Genomic DNA, 14,581 nt, shown 5'->3' with positions numbered 1-14,581 from the left:
CACCAAAGCTGCTCATTTTATTACTATTTTTAATATCAAGTAAATATTGCATATTAAGCACATCCCGCAGTAGACTGCATTTTACGACAGTCATGTTGCATGCATTGATGTTAAGTTTGGGATTTTAAGGAGGGGGAAAGTTTTTAATGGATCCTTGCTGAATAAAAGTATGAATAAGTGTTTAAAAAATCTTACTGACCCAAAACCCTGTGTATATAAAACAATATTAAGTCTCTATTGTTCATGATAAAGTCTATATTTAATATTTAGTGCTTGATTCAATATTTATTATGCGATCATTCTAAATTCTTTTTAGTAAAGTTATTCAAGCAAGATTGTTCTAGAGTAAATAGAGAGTGGTGAGTATTTAGAGATTGAGTTAAAGAAGCCTGGACACTGTTATGGCATGGATTTGGACAAGGCCAGTGGTTGTGTTATAGTAGGCTGTGATTCATGGGAAGTAGAGGAGGGAGATGGCATGGCGTGGAGACCCCTCGCTGAATGACCCTGAACCAGCGAAACCTGAAGCAGCTGTGTAGAGAGCAGCCAAGTAGCCTAGTTCTGTGAGCTGACCCACCCGTTAGACACCACCGTCATAAACATTTTTATTCAAGCTGTTTCCACGCTTGAATCTGTTGCTTGGCTTGAACTGAGTATAATTCCACGCTTCTCTCTTCCCTAATAGGTCTCTTTTCACATTGTACTTTTAGGTTTGAATGGCGTTACGTTTTGCCATCTTTTTTCAAGTGGTGCAGTTCAAATGGTGCACTTGTGCAATATCTACACAGTCAAACTATGCAACCATTATATAACCTATTTAGTTATTTATTTTAGCCAATATTGCTTACAATACTGTATGCTTTGGCAATGTAGTTTTTTACTGTGCCAATAAATCATTTTGAACCTTAATGTTAAAGTGTCTAAATCAAAAAATATTGTGCTTGTTTATGTATTCTAGTTAGCTGTAGCCTACATGTTGCAAAGATTGTCCAGTTTTGTTTATAAAGTGCCCATCTTGGTACTAAGTACTAGTATTAGTCTAAATACTAACCAAGAATATTATTTTATTTTATTGATGTCTGTCCACACGATCTCATGGCGGGTTATGGTCTTAATTGATATCGTAGTGTGTTTCTAAAAAAAGTATGTGCATTAGGTATGTGTTTCTAAATGTGCAGTAGGTATGGCCGTGTCCATCTGGCAGAGGTATGTGGTGTAACGTCACCTGCAGATCGGCCATCCTTGACCCAGTTCAATCTCAAACCTGTGTTTAATAACATAAGTGGAGCCGTGGACTATATGAATGTTGTTGATGCAAGGCATGTCTTTAATAACGGCCCGGAGCTTTAGGTCATTGCCTCCTTGTGACCATCAGACCATGAACGATTTCAGAAGTTGACATCAAAAGACACCGTAAGCCAAAATTGTGGCTGCAGTATCACATCAGATGAAATCAGGCTACAAAAAAATTATAATAATGTAAAAAGCAGCATATAGTCATCCCATAATGACCTGATAGCATAGAAGGTAAGAGCCATCCATTTATAGCTGTCATAATTTCCTTACACGTTTCTAGAGCAAACATCTGCAGCTTGGTATGTCTGCCTTAAAGCCAGAGCCTTGCTCATCTGACTTAAACTAGTGGTAAAAGCAAAGGGGAAAAATAGGTCATGCCTTTGAGAAGCAATACTTTATCTGAAAATGAAAAAGGTGTCAAATGTTAGCTGCCTCGCTCTCTGGCTGCTATACCGAGTAGAGATGGGAGAGCTGTTTGACTTGGCATGCAGACTGGGCCCCATTTTGGCTTTCACCCTAGCAGATCAATCTCCAAATTTTTTTTTTCTGTGTGCGTGAAAGCTTTTTCTATTGCTTTTTTAATTTTGTCTTGAGGCTGTTCAATCAATCAGAAATAAACTGAATATAAATTTAACAAAATGGTGAACATTACTAAGAGAAAAGGAGTTGTGTTGTGATTAGAAAGTCTGGTTGATTTAGATTTAGTTCCTCCATTGGGCAACAAGCGACCACCAGCGTAAGTGCGATGACTTCGGCTTTGTCCAATGATTTTCCCAGTGTCCAGGTCTTTAATGAACGCGCCAAGTCTTTTTCGGACGGCCAGGCTTCTGTTTTGGCATCCTATTCTGGTCTTGCCCAGGCGTCCACATCATCGCCGCTTTTGGAATTCAGGTTTGTGGGAGACGGAGCAGATGCCCAGCAAATTGGAACCGTCGTTCGGCAACCAGGTCCACTTAGCGCTCGACTCAAGGTGCGGCGGTACACTTCTTCGTTGGTTATGCGATCTCTGTACGATATTCGCAGAATTTGCTGCCATCTTTCTTTGCAGCAATCTCAGAGGCGTATATGGCTGTCGGGATGACGATGGCATTTAAAAGTCTAATCTTGGCTCGTAGACTGCTGGTATTTGACCGCCAGATGGACAAAAGGCGCTGGTAGACCGTGAGAGCCTTCCCGATCCGGCAAGTGACGTTGTGTTCAGCATCTCCTTCACTCGTGATCATACTGCCCAAAAAGTAAATCGTTCAACTTTGTCAATGCGTTGTTGGCCGATGGATATTAGAATATTTGATCGAGAGTAACCAATGCACATGATCTTCATCTTAGGTGCACTAATTCTTAAAGCCGTGTTATACTTTCCACATGCGCTAGGGTCCGCGTGGCGTAAAAGTCGTCATCAGGGTGTACGCAGAGGCTATTTGCGGGCATCCGCGTGCCTCCCATTTTTTGTGCTCACGCAGACAAGTACACATGTTCACTATGCTACAAAAGCACCAACTGCGCATGCGCTGGAAAAACAACATGGACGTCGAATTTAAAGAGGCTGTGTGAAGTAGTCCGTTGCTACCCGCACCTCTACAATCCGTTGTTAAAACAATATAAAGACAGATATGTTTTTGAAATTGCGTGTGTGAAAGTGTACACGCCGATCTACTGCGCGTGTGTGGGACTGTACACGGCGATCTACTGCGCATGTGTGGGACTGTACACGCCGATCTTCTGCGCATGTGTGGGACTGTACATGCCGATCTTCTGCACATGTGTGGGACTGTACACGCCGATCTTCTGCGCTGGTGTGGGACTGTACACGCCGATCTTCTGCGCGTGTGTGGGACTGTACACGTCGATCTTCTGCGCATGTGTGGGACTGTACATGCCGATCTTCTGCACATGTGTGGGACTGTACACGCCGATCTTCTGCGCTGGTGTGGGACTGTACACGCCGATCTTCTGCGCGTGTGTGGGACTGTACACGCCGATCTTCTGCGCTGGTGTGGGACTGTACACGCCGATCTTCTGCGCGTGTGTGGGACTGTACACGTCGATCTTCTGCGCATGTGTGGGACTGTACATGCCGATCTTCTGCACATGTGTGGGACTGTACACGCCGATCTTCTGCGCTGGTGTGGGACTGTACACGCCGATCTTCTGCGCGTGTGTGGGACTGTACACGTCGATCTTCTGCGCGTGTGTGGGACTGTACACGCCGATCTTCTGCGCGTGTGTGGGACTGTACACGGCGATCTACTGCGCATGTGTGGGACTGTACATGCCGATCTTCTGCACATGTGTGGGACTGTACACGTCGATCTTCTGCGAATGTGTGGGACTGTACACGTCGATCTTCTGCGCGTGTGTGGGACTGTACACGTCGATCTTCTGCGCGTGTGTGGGACTGTACACGTCGATCTTCTGCGAATGTGTGGGACTGTACACGCCGATCTTCTGCGAATGTGTGGGACTGTACACGCCGATCTTCTGCGCGTGTGTGGGACTGTACACGTCGATCTTCTGCGCATGTGTGGGACTGTACACGCCGATCTTCTGCGCGTGTGTGGGACTGTACACGCCGATCTTCTGCGAATGTGTGGGACTGTACACGTCGATCTTCTGCGCGTGTGTGGGACTGTACACGTCGATCTTCTGCGCATGTGTGGGACTGTACACGCCGATCTTCTGCGCGTGTGTGGGACTGTACACGTCGATCTTCTGCGAATGTGTGGGACTGTACACGCCAATCTTCACTTGGAACACGTCCGCCGAGTGGGTCCCATTCCCAGCATACACTTTCAGTAGTATAAATACAAGTAGTCCGCGTCCGTGCTGTCCCCAGCTGTTCGTGCATACGTCAGAACTGTTAACTATTACATGTTAAATGGTGATGGACTGAAAAGAATTGTTTACTGAAACTCTAAAACCAAAATTAAAGTTTTTATTTAGCTGAAAAACGAAAATAAAGTTTGGGTAATTCAGTTTGTGTATTTGAACTTGGGAATGCTGTTCAGGGTGTTTTGTGTTCAGGTGATAAAATAAACAGTTGTGCAGCAAGTTCTTCGCTTTGATCCACCAATATTTCAGCCAAACTAATTTTGCATGAATTGTTGTGTGGTGAATTAAATTCAATATTCTGATTCAACGTCATCACTCAGTGTTCACTGATATTACTTTTCAAAGCTGAATATTAAGAAGATGTGTTCAAAATCTTCAAAAGCAGCCAGTAATTCAAATGTGGTTGACACAAACTACATTTATTAATGTTGCAAGTGCAATGGGTTATTTAAAGGGGTGGTTGATTATGATTTCACTTTTCTATTTTTAGTTAGTGTGTAATGTTGCTGTTTGAGCATAAACAACATCTGCAAAGTTACAATGCTCAAAGTTCAAAGCAAAGGGAGATATTTGCTTATAAAGAAATCATTTTTTAAGGACTACAACAAATGGCTGGTAGGGACTACACAAGCTTCCTCCCGGGTTAGTGACATCACTAACCCTAAAATTTACATGAACCCCGCCCCCGGGAACACACAGTCCATGTTGAGAAGAGGAAGAGTTGTTTTAGTCGAGCACATTTGTGAGTTCAAGCTCAAGCGTCACATCCGTGTTTTCACATGGAATACATTACGCAACACAAATGCAATATCATGTCACTCTGTAGGCATCTTACAACAGTTCCCACACGAGCAATTTATAGATTATCATGACAAAATATGCTAATCAATGACTTGAAGATATTTAACTCCACCTAAGCTACATAATGTTGTCACTTCTTCTGGAGTCTCTCCATCATTGTCCGACTCCAGTTTAAACATAAAAGGCATAACAGTTTCTGACATTTTAGTGCATGTCTGCATGAGGTAATTAGAGCTGCTACACACACACACACACACACACACACACACACACACACACACACACTGGTTTATGTGGATTAGCCAGACTTTTTCTCCAAACAGGCCCGGTGGTGGTTTAGATGGACTACCCTTTCCTGAGGTCCTAGAGCTATGAGAGTTAGATTAAAACACTCAAAAAAATTTGGAAAAAATTCAGGACACTTTAGACTTCAGATACACCCTTCAGAGCGTGATACACACCACCCTAAAACTATTGTGGTTTATAGAGACAGTTCTCTTTTTGAAGAATATGTGACTTATAAGGACCAAAACAAACATTATTGGGACTTTAAAGGGACAATGACGTCACTTGCTCATTAACATAAATACACATTAACATAAATACACATTAACCTGACACCACCAAGCATTAATGGGACTTGAATTATTATTTTATTGCACAACTCTAACATCACCATTGTTAGTTGGTGACACTGACTAACAGCCAGATAACAGCCTGTAAGAGCTAAACAATAGATTGTCACACAACACCAGTGCCATGACAATGAGAATGGAGCAAAAAAGGTAAAATAAGTCATTCTTACCCAACTTCAAAAGACCCATGGTTGCTCATAACAAAAAATAAAAAATATATATAAAATAAAATAAAAGCTGTTTTACAGTTTGCTTTTGTGACGGCCTCTATTTAAAACATTAAAGGAACTTTGGACTTTTGGGACTTTAGCTTATTCGTCGTATCCCCCAGAGTTAGATGAGTCCACACACCCCCTTCTCATCTCCGTGCGTGCCGTAACTCTGTCTGACGCACCCACCGCTAGCCTAGCTTAGCACAAAGACTGGAGGTAAACGGCTACAGCTAGCATACTGCTCCCAATAAGTGACACAATAACGCCAACATTCTCCTATTTACATGTTGTGATGTGTATAGTCACAGCGTGTACAAATAACAAGGTCACATGAGACACAGCCATCTTCTAACCGTATACATACTGGGAACTATATTCTCAGAAGGCGAAGCACTGCTACTGCGGAAGGATTTGCTCGCAGGACCTGAGAAGCCCGTGGTGAGGAGCAGAGAGTTCGCTCAGAGGGTTGTGCTAATCACTCCAGCCAGCAGTGCTTCGTCTTCTATATAGTTAATTCTATGAGAATATAGTTCCCAGTATGTATACGGTTAGAAGATGGCTGTGTATCATGTGACCTTGTTATTCATACACACTGTGACTATACACATCACAAAATGTAAATAGGAGAATGTTGGCGTTATTCTGTCACTTATTGGGAGCAGTATGCTAGCTGGAGCCGTTTACCTCCAGTGTTTGTGCTAAGCTAGGCTAGCGGTGGGTGCGTCAGACAGAGTTACGGCACGCACAGAGATGAGAAGGGTGTGTGTGGACTTGTCTAACTCTGGGGGATACGGCGAATAAGCTAAAGTCCCAAAAGGTCGGCGTGTTCCTTTAACACAAACATAGAAACACCACCACAATTGTCAGTGTATTTAAATCTTTTCTTTTTCTGACTGCCTCTTTGCAGCTATTCCTCTATTTCGAACAAAGTCCCTTATATTTTGCACTGTTCTTTGTGCCAACACGGGGTCTTCCACCAGTTTGCAGTGACTGCATTCAGTTTTGGTGGCCAGTTTTCCCCTGCTTATATGACCTTTGAAGTGTCGCATTACTGCAGCGACCTCAGCCTTAGACCACACTTTCTTTGCCACTCTTCTGGATCCATGTTCCTCATCAGCATACTTCCCTGGAAGATAGGCAAACAAAAATGAATAGATCACTAAATGTGTTGTCCAGTTGAAGCCATCAAAACATGAGGTCAGTTAATGCCACAGTTGACAAGAAATTGCAGTTTACTTTTCTTAATTCACTTTGGGTATCAGTTGGTGTCTCACTCGATGTGATTTCACCAACTTTACTAGCCCACATTAGAGTGCGGACAATATGGAGTATTATTAGAATGTCTGCTGTTCATCTATTTATGTGGCCAAACCTTTTGCTATTTGAATTAATTGCAGTAAGTAATACTATAATTAGTAACGTGTCTTAAGTAATTTTGGCATTGTACTTTAACACACCGTATTTTAATTGAAACCAAGACTATGGGGTTTAAGGTCTGATTCTCAGTTTAAATCTGATTTCATAAGGTTAACTAAATAGTGTTGGAACTTGGTCTGAAAGTTTAGTCTTGATATTGAAACTGTACGTAACAATCAGCTTAATACTACTTTTAACCTCTTAATCTTCCAGATTTTGTGGCATGTTGTGACTCAGTCATCAAGACCAATTCATTTTTAGTCTTTTAACCAACTTGCTAAAAAGAGAATTAATAGAACATACTCATGGGCAATCAAGAGAACATGTGAAGAGGAGGAGGTAACTTTACTTTTACCTCAAATTCAGTATACATTTCCTGATAATAAAGTAAGTGTATATGCTCCCTTGCAGACAAGATGTTTTGTACAAATGCAGTAGAGTTAAATTTAGGGCTATTCATTTATATCTCTTTCTTTAAGATTACTCTTGCATTTTGATAGTTGAATACATCACAAAGACGTGCATAATAATGTTAAAGGGATACTTCACCGTTTTTTCATATTAACCCTCTGAGGTCGAGAAACGCGCCCACGCGTTTTGCTGGATTTTTTTCAGTTCAGTTCAAAAGAAATTAATTTTGCTCTGTTGACTTTGATATTACAAGCAAGTTTCATACATCAATCGATTCTGTTAAATGTGTATTATTTTTGTGTATACTCACAATAAAAACAAAGTGTGGTGCTTTTTGCCAAATAAAGAAAAATAAACACGAAGCTAGGTTCTGCCTTCTCTCTGTCCGTGTAGTCCATTCCGAAACGCGTCCGAAAATGAATCATAACTCAGCGAATACTTCTCACACAGGCATGTGAGTTATGTCTTTATGAAGCTTGAAATCTCTTCTTTTAAATGAAGTAATTTATATAAAACACAAATGTTTTCAACTCATGTAATCCGTTTGAAAGCAAGGAGAGGTACCGTTTTTCCTTCTGCCTCATTATCTTTATAATCAGCTGCGGGCGCCCCGCCCCCGGCGCGATTCACATGTAAATAGTTTAGGTGATCTAGTATACGCCCCCCGATCAATGCCATAAAAACACAGTTTCTATCAGACTTACTGATAGTTCATCGCGTTTTGAGTATGGCACGCTTCTCCAGTAAAGACGCCCTTCAGATGATTCTGGACAGCGAGGAAGAATGCACGATACCGGGTTGTTTCCTCAGAGGAAGATTGTAACAGACGACGAACGGCAGCATATTGAAGAGCGAATTCCGCCGAGGACACAATTTCGGAGTAAGTTTTACTTAAAAGTCTTTTGTCTTTTATTTTTCGTGTTCGCATTTATGAGGAAAAAAACAATATTACGTGACAGTTCTCCATTATGGACGCGAGCGCTCTAAGCACTAAAATACTTTCAAACATTCACAGAGACCTCAAAACAGAAAGTACAAATCCTTTCTTTAAAACGAATTTCGTTTTGTATCAATTGTATCTTAATTTTAATAATTTTTTCATTAACAAATTTCCTGGATTTAAAGTAAATATAGGCTAGCAATCACAACATAAGGTCTGAACTGGAGATCATCATAAACCCGTAGCCTACTCGCCTCACATGTCTAAAAAAAATGTAATATATTTACAGAAAGCTGGTTCTAAACAAAACCATCCAAAACAAAAAACTATGTAGCCTAATAAATGTGCATTTCTCCGGTGCGTTCACAACGTTACAGTCAGGCGAAATATGAAAGACAACATTTTGTTTAGTAGATTTGGGTACAGTTTTTACTGTAGAATATACTGCCACATCAAATAAGCTTTTGTTTAGCAATTTCTATATATAAAATAGCCTACTATTTTTGTCAAAAATAAAGTCATCAACTAAGATGTTAGCTGTTCCAATGTTGGCTATATTCAAACTAATGAATACATAGATAAAATGTAGGCCTATAATCTTTTTTTTTACAAAGAAAGAGTACACTTGAAATATTGTTGAAATTGTAATTATTGTTGTTGTAACCTTTTTAACTTTGAAATATGTATGATAAAATGTATACTTTAGTTTTTACAAAGAAAGATTACACTTGAATTGTTGTTGTAATTGTAACCTTTTTAATAAAAAAATATATTTACAAGGTAGATGTAAACAAACTATTAAAAGGTAAATATAAGCCTTTTCTTTAAATAATTTTTATTGTGTTTTATTAGTGACAAATTTGGGGAGAGGATAAATATTCCAAAACCTGAAAATACAGTATGAGAATTAACTGCACAATTACTAGACATGTTTTCCTTGGATATTATAGGCCAAATTGCAAGCACAATATGTGGAAAAATAAAAAAGAATTGAGATGCTTCCAACTGTTGCTCTTGCATTCTTGTGGCTCAGTGACTCACCTGAATGAAAGGGTCATTAAGTATGCAGGCCCCATTGTCTCCTAAGGTGTGAACCACTAAATATGCATGATCTGTGACGCCCACTCCGCATATTGCCTTTCCAAACAGAAAGTGCTTTGCAAAATTCAAATCAATGTATTGTGTTATGTGAAGGATTAGGCAGGCTGATTTTCACATCATTTTGAAGAAAAAACACTAGGCAATGACATCTATTAGACAAAAGTCTTATTGGCACATATTTAGTATGTGTTTTATGGCCTTATTTCAGAAACTTTAGTTTTTAGTTTTTTCAATAACCACGCATAAACATTATTCTCTCAAAAATGCAGACATGTACATTCTTGTTGCTCACATATTATGGTAGCCCTGTTTGTGCTAAATAGTGTGTAATTTTTTTTTGCCATTAATATGTTTATAAGCAACTGAAAAAAGCACAAATGTCAGGGCATGTCAGAACATCTCAAGGACCCCAAAAACACCTTAGACCTCAGAGGGTTAAACTATGTTATTCCCTTAACTAAGACGAGTTGATGCATACCTCTCTCGTCTCAGTACGTGCACTTAATCGCTCTGGCGCGCGGCGACACTTATAGCACTTAGCTTAGCCCAGTTCATTCATTAGGGACCAAACAGAAATGAAGCTAGAAGCGACCAAACACCTCCACGTTTTCCCTATTTAAATACAGTTACACAAGTAGTTACATGACCAAGTATGGTGACAAAATAAAACATGGCACTTTTCTAAGCGGGTAAAAAGGATAACTATAATGTATGGCGGAATAGCACTTGGGACTCAAGAGCACTTCGACTTGGCGCAGTAAAAAGTCACGCTTGAAAAATCCTCTCCCTCTCACTTCTGTCATTAGAACCAACGTGACTTTTTACCAGAGGCAGACAGAGTACACAGCTTCATTACTTGAGTAAAAGTACAGATACACCTTGCTAAATTTTACTCAAGTACAAGTAAAAGTACTACAGTCAGATGTCTACTTAAGTAAAAGTACTGAAGTACTTGTTTTTAAAAGTACTTGAGTATCAAGAGTACAAGAGTACATTTTCTAAATATTGCATTACTACTGCCACAGTGCTTACATTGGTAAACACAGCAAACACTTGAAGCGAAAACTATCATTAACTTGTTCAGAAAATTGAAATAGTCTGGCGAGGTGGGGCCACGGGTTGGCACATTCCCGGGACGGACCTGCTGCGTCTTCATCCATTGTTTCATCCATGGTTTCGTCTCTTATCTAAATCTGACCATGGAGTTGACCTTTGGCGGAAAGCTGAAGGTGATTGCTGATAGGCTGTCCCAATCAGTGGCGCCTGCACAATCCAATCACGTTTGAGAGGGAAACAACAAATTGAGGGTTTCCGAGATTTTTCTTTTTCTTTTTTAGAAGTAACGGGTACTCACGGTTATGGATAGAAATGTAGTGGAGTAAAGAGTACAATATTTGCCTCTCAAATGTACTTGAGTAAAGTCATGAGTACTCCCCAAAAATGATACTCGAGTAAAGTACAGATCCCTCAAAATTGTACTTAAGTACTGTACTCAAGTAAATGTACTCCGTTACTGTCCGGCTCTGCTTTTTACACCTAGTCGAAGTGCTCCCAGTGCTATTCCGCCATACACTACAGTTATCCTTTTTACCCGCTTAGAAAAGCGCCACGTTTTATTTTGTGTCACCATACTTGGTCGTGTAACTGTATTTAAATAGGGAAAACGTGGAGGTGTTTGGTCGCTTCTAGCTTCATTTCTGTTTGGTCCCTAATGAATGATCTGGGCTAAGCTAAGTGCTATCAAACTGTCGCGGCGCGCCAGAGCGATTGAGTGCACGCACTGAGATGAGAGAGGTATGCATCAACTCATCTTAGTTAAGGGAATAACAGTTTAATATGAAAAAATGGTGAAGTATCCCTTTAAGGGAGTTGGGCAAAATAAGAATCTCATTGTAGGGTATAAACCACTGTGTTTCTTCTGTGCATAGACAATAAACGTCTTGAATCTGAATCTTACCTTCAGAGGGAGGTACACTCTCACTTACTGTGGACGACACAAATGACACTGATCCTGTTGAAAACAATTTAACAAGTTACTTTTGTCACAGGAAAATATACATTTTATCAGCAGTGACTATGAATTGAGTTAACATACCAAAGTCTCCCATGTCATGGTCTTGCTCTGTGGTTGTAGAGTCAGAAACCATAGGCTCCACAGTTCCAAGCTCTGATGCGGTGAGATCTGTGTTGCTGTCATCAGATTCGCTCCCACTGTCTTCAGCATCACTTAACGCAATCTCATCTGGAAAATGGCATTAGTAAAACTCAGAGGTGTAAAGAGTACTTGAAAACCATACTTGAGTAAAAAGACAGATACCTTGCAGCATAAATTACTCTATTACAAGTTACCAATACGAGTAAAAGTGATTAACAATACTTTAGTATTTTACTTCTACTAAATCTAGGCTCAAAGATGCACTAGTCCTTGACACCGGAGACAGGCAGGTGAAAATAAGAAACAATTGATTTGTAAAATGAGAAGTCATGTTTATTTTCTAAAATCTAAATAAAACTGAACACCTCAATAGTCTAATAAATCAGGGTCGACACAACAGCCTCTTAAAGGGATTGTTCACCCAAAAATGAAAATTCTGTCTTCATGTAGTCAACCTCAAGTTGTTCCAAACCTGTATTTCTTTGTTCTGCTGTACACATAGATAGATATTTTATATATTTTTAACCAAGCAGATCTTGCCAGCCATTGACTAGTACAGCAGAACAAAGACAAGTTTGGAACAACCTGAGGGTGAGTAAATTATGACAATTTTCATTTTTGGGTGAACTATCTATTTAAACGTCTACAAACTCTCAAGTCTCAGTTAAGCTCAAGTGCACAAAAAGGCCACACGTAAACCAATATCCTTCAAAGAGGCTTTGTCAATATGGTGGATAAAAAAAAATTATGTTAAGTCAAATTAAATAGTCAAAGTCTACTTGCACTGGATGTGCTGGTTTTGGACTCATCACTGGCTGCAGTCCTGACTTCATCTAAATCAAACGTCTGCGATTTAGCACCTACTAATGCACTCGCATTCATGTAAAGTAGACTTGTTGACAAGTTTGGGTGAGTAAGGGCAAAACGCACAAGATATAGTTCAGTCAATGCCACTTAGATGGAAATATCACTTCTTTATAGCAAAAACAAACTGCTGCAGAAAAAGTTAGGTGCCATGCAAAATGTAATTTGTAATTGCATAACTTTTTGGCTACTTTGTAGTTGTACTGTTACTAATTACATTTACTCAAATAGTTTACAGCTCTGGTAAAACTCTCATAAATAGCTGGACATAAAAATCTGTGGTTGAAATAGCCACATCAAATAAGGAAAAGATAGTACTTGGTTTTGTACTTGCCACTTTTTGCAAAGTAACTATTTTTACTTGAGTAGTTTTGAGCTATTATACCTGCGTTTATGTTTAATGTGGTCCATGAGCACATAAGATAAATGATTACACAATCTGATATTAGGTTCATATTTAAAGTAATTCGACTGCACCTACACAAACATAATTTTGAATTACTGTCCAGCCATACTGTAGACTTAAGTTTATATTTCTGAATAGTAGTCCTCGACTCATACTTGGACATGAAAGGTGATTTTTTTTTTCTTGGAAAGGGATTCTGACTACGCCAAGTCTAGATGATTATAAATTAACATTCAAAGGAAAAAACAAAAACTCAGATAATATCTACAAGGGCTAATTTCTGTACAAACCTTCAATTTCAATCTCATCCAGTGACTTCCCCTGCATGCTGGAAAGGTTTCCTTTCTCCATTGACAAAAGGAGTTTGGAAATCTTAGCCAGTTGTGTTGTGGGAACTGGTAATCTGTAGAAGTCGCGGTGAACACGGATGTCGTGACCCAGGAAATCTGCAACCTGATCAAGTTCATTGTGTTTTAAATTAAGGACTTGTGAGAGTGTGGCAACATGTTTCCTGAGTTGCGTTGACCTAAGGTACTCAGGGTGCTTTGCTCCACACTGGCTTGCATGAACATGCAAACAATCATGTCCTCTGTAGTGGCTCATTGACGTTGGTCTTGCAAACAGGAAGACATTTATGGCACAAATGCCACATTCAGTTCTTCTACTGGCAAGTAGTGACAAAGCATATTCTGACTCTGAATCAGGTATGTATTCCTTGTCAGACATGTCCTCAGCATCATCAGATGATATTTGGTCCAATTCTGGATGTGGAATTTTGTCCTGATCTGACAGCAGTTCATCCTCAGAAGCCTTAGGAGACTGCTGCGCCTGAATTGGTGAGAAAGCAAATTATTTGACATGGTGATTGAATCTTATAGCCAGTTCAAGTTCAACACTCACTTAGTAGATACTCACCTGTGCTGTGCTGTTAAAGTCATCTCTTTTAATTTGCTTGAGGCAGGATTTATGCCAGACCCCTGAACAAACTGGAACACATTTGAGTAAAATAATGTTAACACTGCAGGTCTATTTAAGTGGTTAGAGCACAACACATTACACTCTATACTAATTCACTAAATATCTAACCTGTGCATCGATAGCCAAGCCACTTGAAGGAAGATACGGGTCCCACACAACGAACACACTTGTCCAAGGAGGATACTGTTGCGCACACAAGGCGGTGTTTTTGACACTGTTGGCGAAAAATTTAATTGTAGTATTTATTTATGCCACATAGTTTGGACAAAGATATTTTATATTTACGCCACATAGTTTGGACAGAAAGATATTTCATATTTACATGTCGATATCCAATCATTTTAAATCCAATACCAATGTGACATTTAATTTACCTCATACATATGATTACCCTTTTATTGCATTTTGTTATTTATAGCGTATCTTATTTATATGCAGCTTATTTAAAGCATATCCTATATGAAGATATACCTTCTTCATATTTTTAAATTGTAGATGGGGAATATGTAGTTAGCCTCAGTGCCAGGAGCTGACTTC

At 39.7% G+C, this 14,581-nt stretch overlaps 2 protein-coding genes across 2 annotated transcripts in view; one reads left to right on the top strand and one right to left on the bottom strand.

Annotated features, from left to right (window-relative positions):
* Window positions 1-14,581, top strand: part of thrab (thyroid hormone receptor alpha b) — a 168,024-nt gene that overhangs the window by 15,673 nt on the left and 137,770 nt on the right. The gene's annotated exons all lie outside the window — the stretch shown is intronic.
* LOC309484723 (uncharacterized protein) lies at window positions 5,893-14,283 on the bottom strand. The gene is made up of 6 exons (XM_082151072.1): window positions 14,153-14,283; window positions 13,982-14,052; window positions 13,357-13,894; window positions 11,737-11,883; window positions 11,599-11,652; window positions 5,893-6,899 (listed from the first exon to the last, which is right to left on the bottom strand). The coding sequence occupies exons 3-6, from the start codon at window positions 13,790-13,792 to the stop codon at window positions 6,646-6,648; spliced, it is 891 nt and encodes a 296-aa protein (XP_082007198.1). The 5' UTR covers window positions 13,793-13,894; window positions 13,982-14,052; window positions 14,153-14,283; the 3' UTR covers window positions 5,893-6,645.

The sequence above is a fragment of the Leuciscus leuciscus genome, assembly GCF_965113295.1.
Source record: "Leuciscus leuciscus genome assembly, chromosome: 21".
Taxonomy (NCBI): domain Eukaryota; kingdom Metazoa; phylum Chordata; class Actinopteri; order Cypriniformes; family Leuciscidae; genus Leuciscus; species Leuciscus leuciscus.
This window is presented reverse-complemented; position numbering and strand designations above follow the sequence as displayed.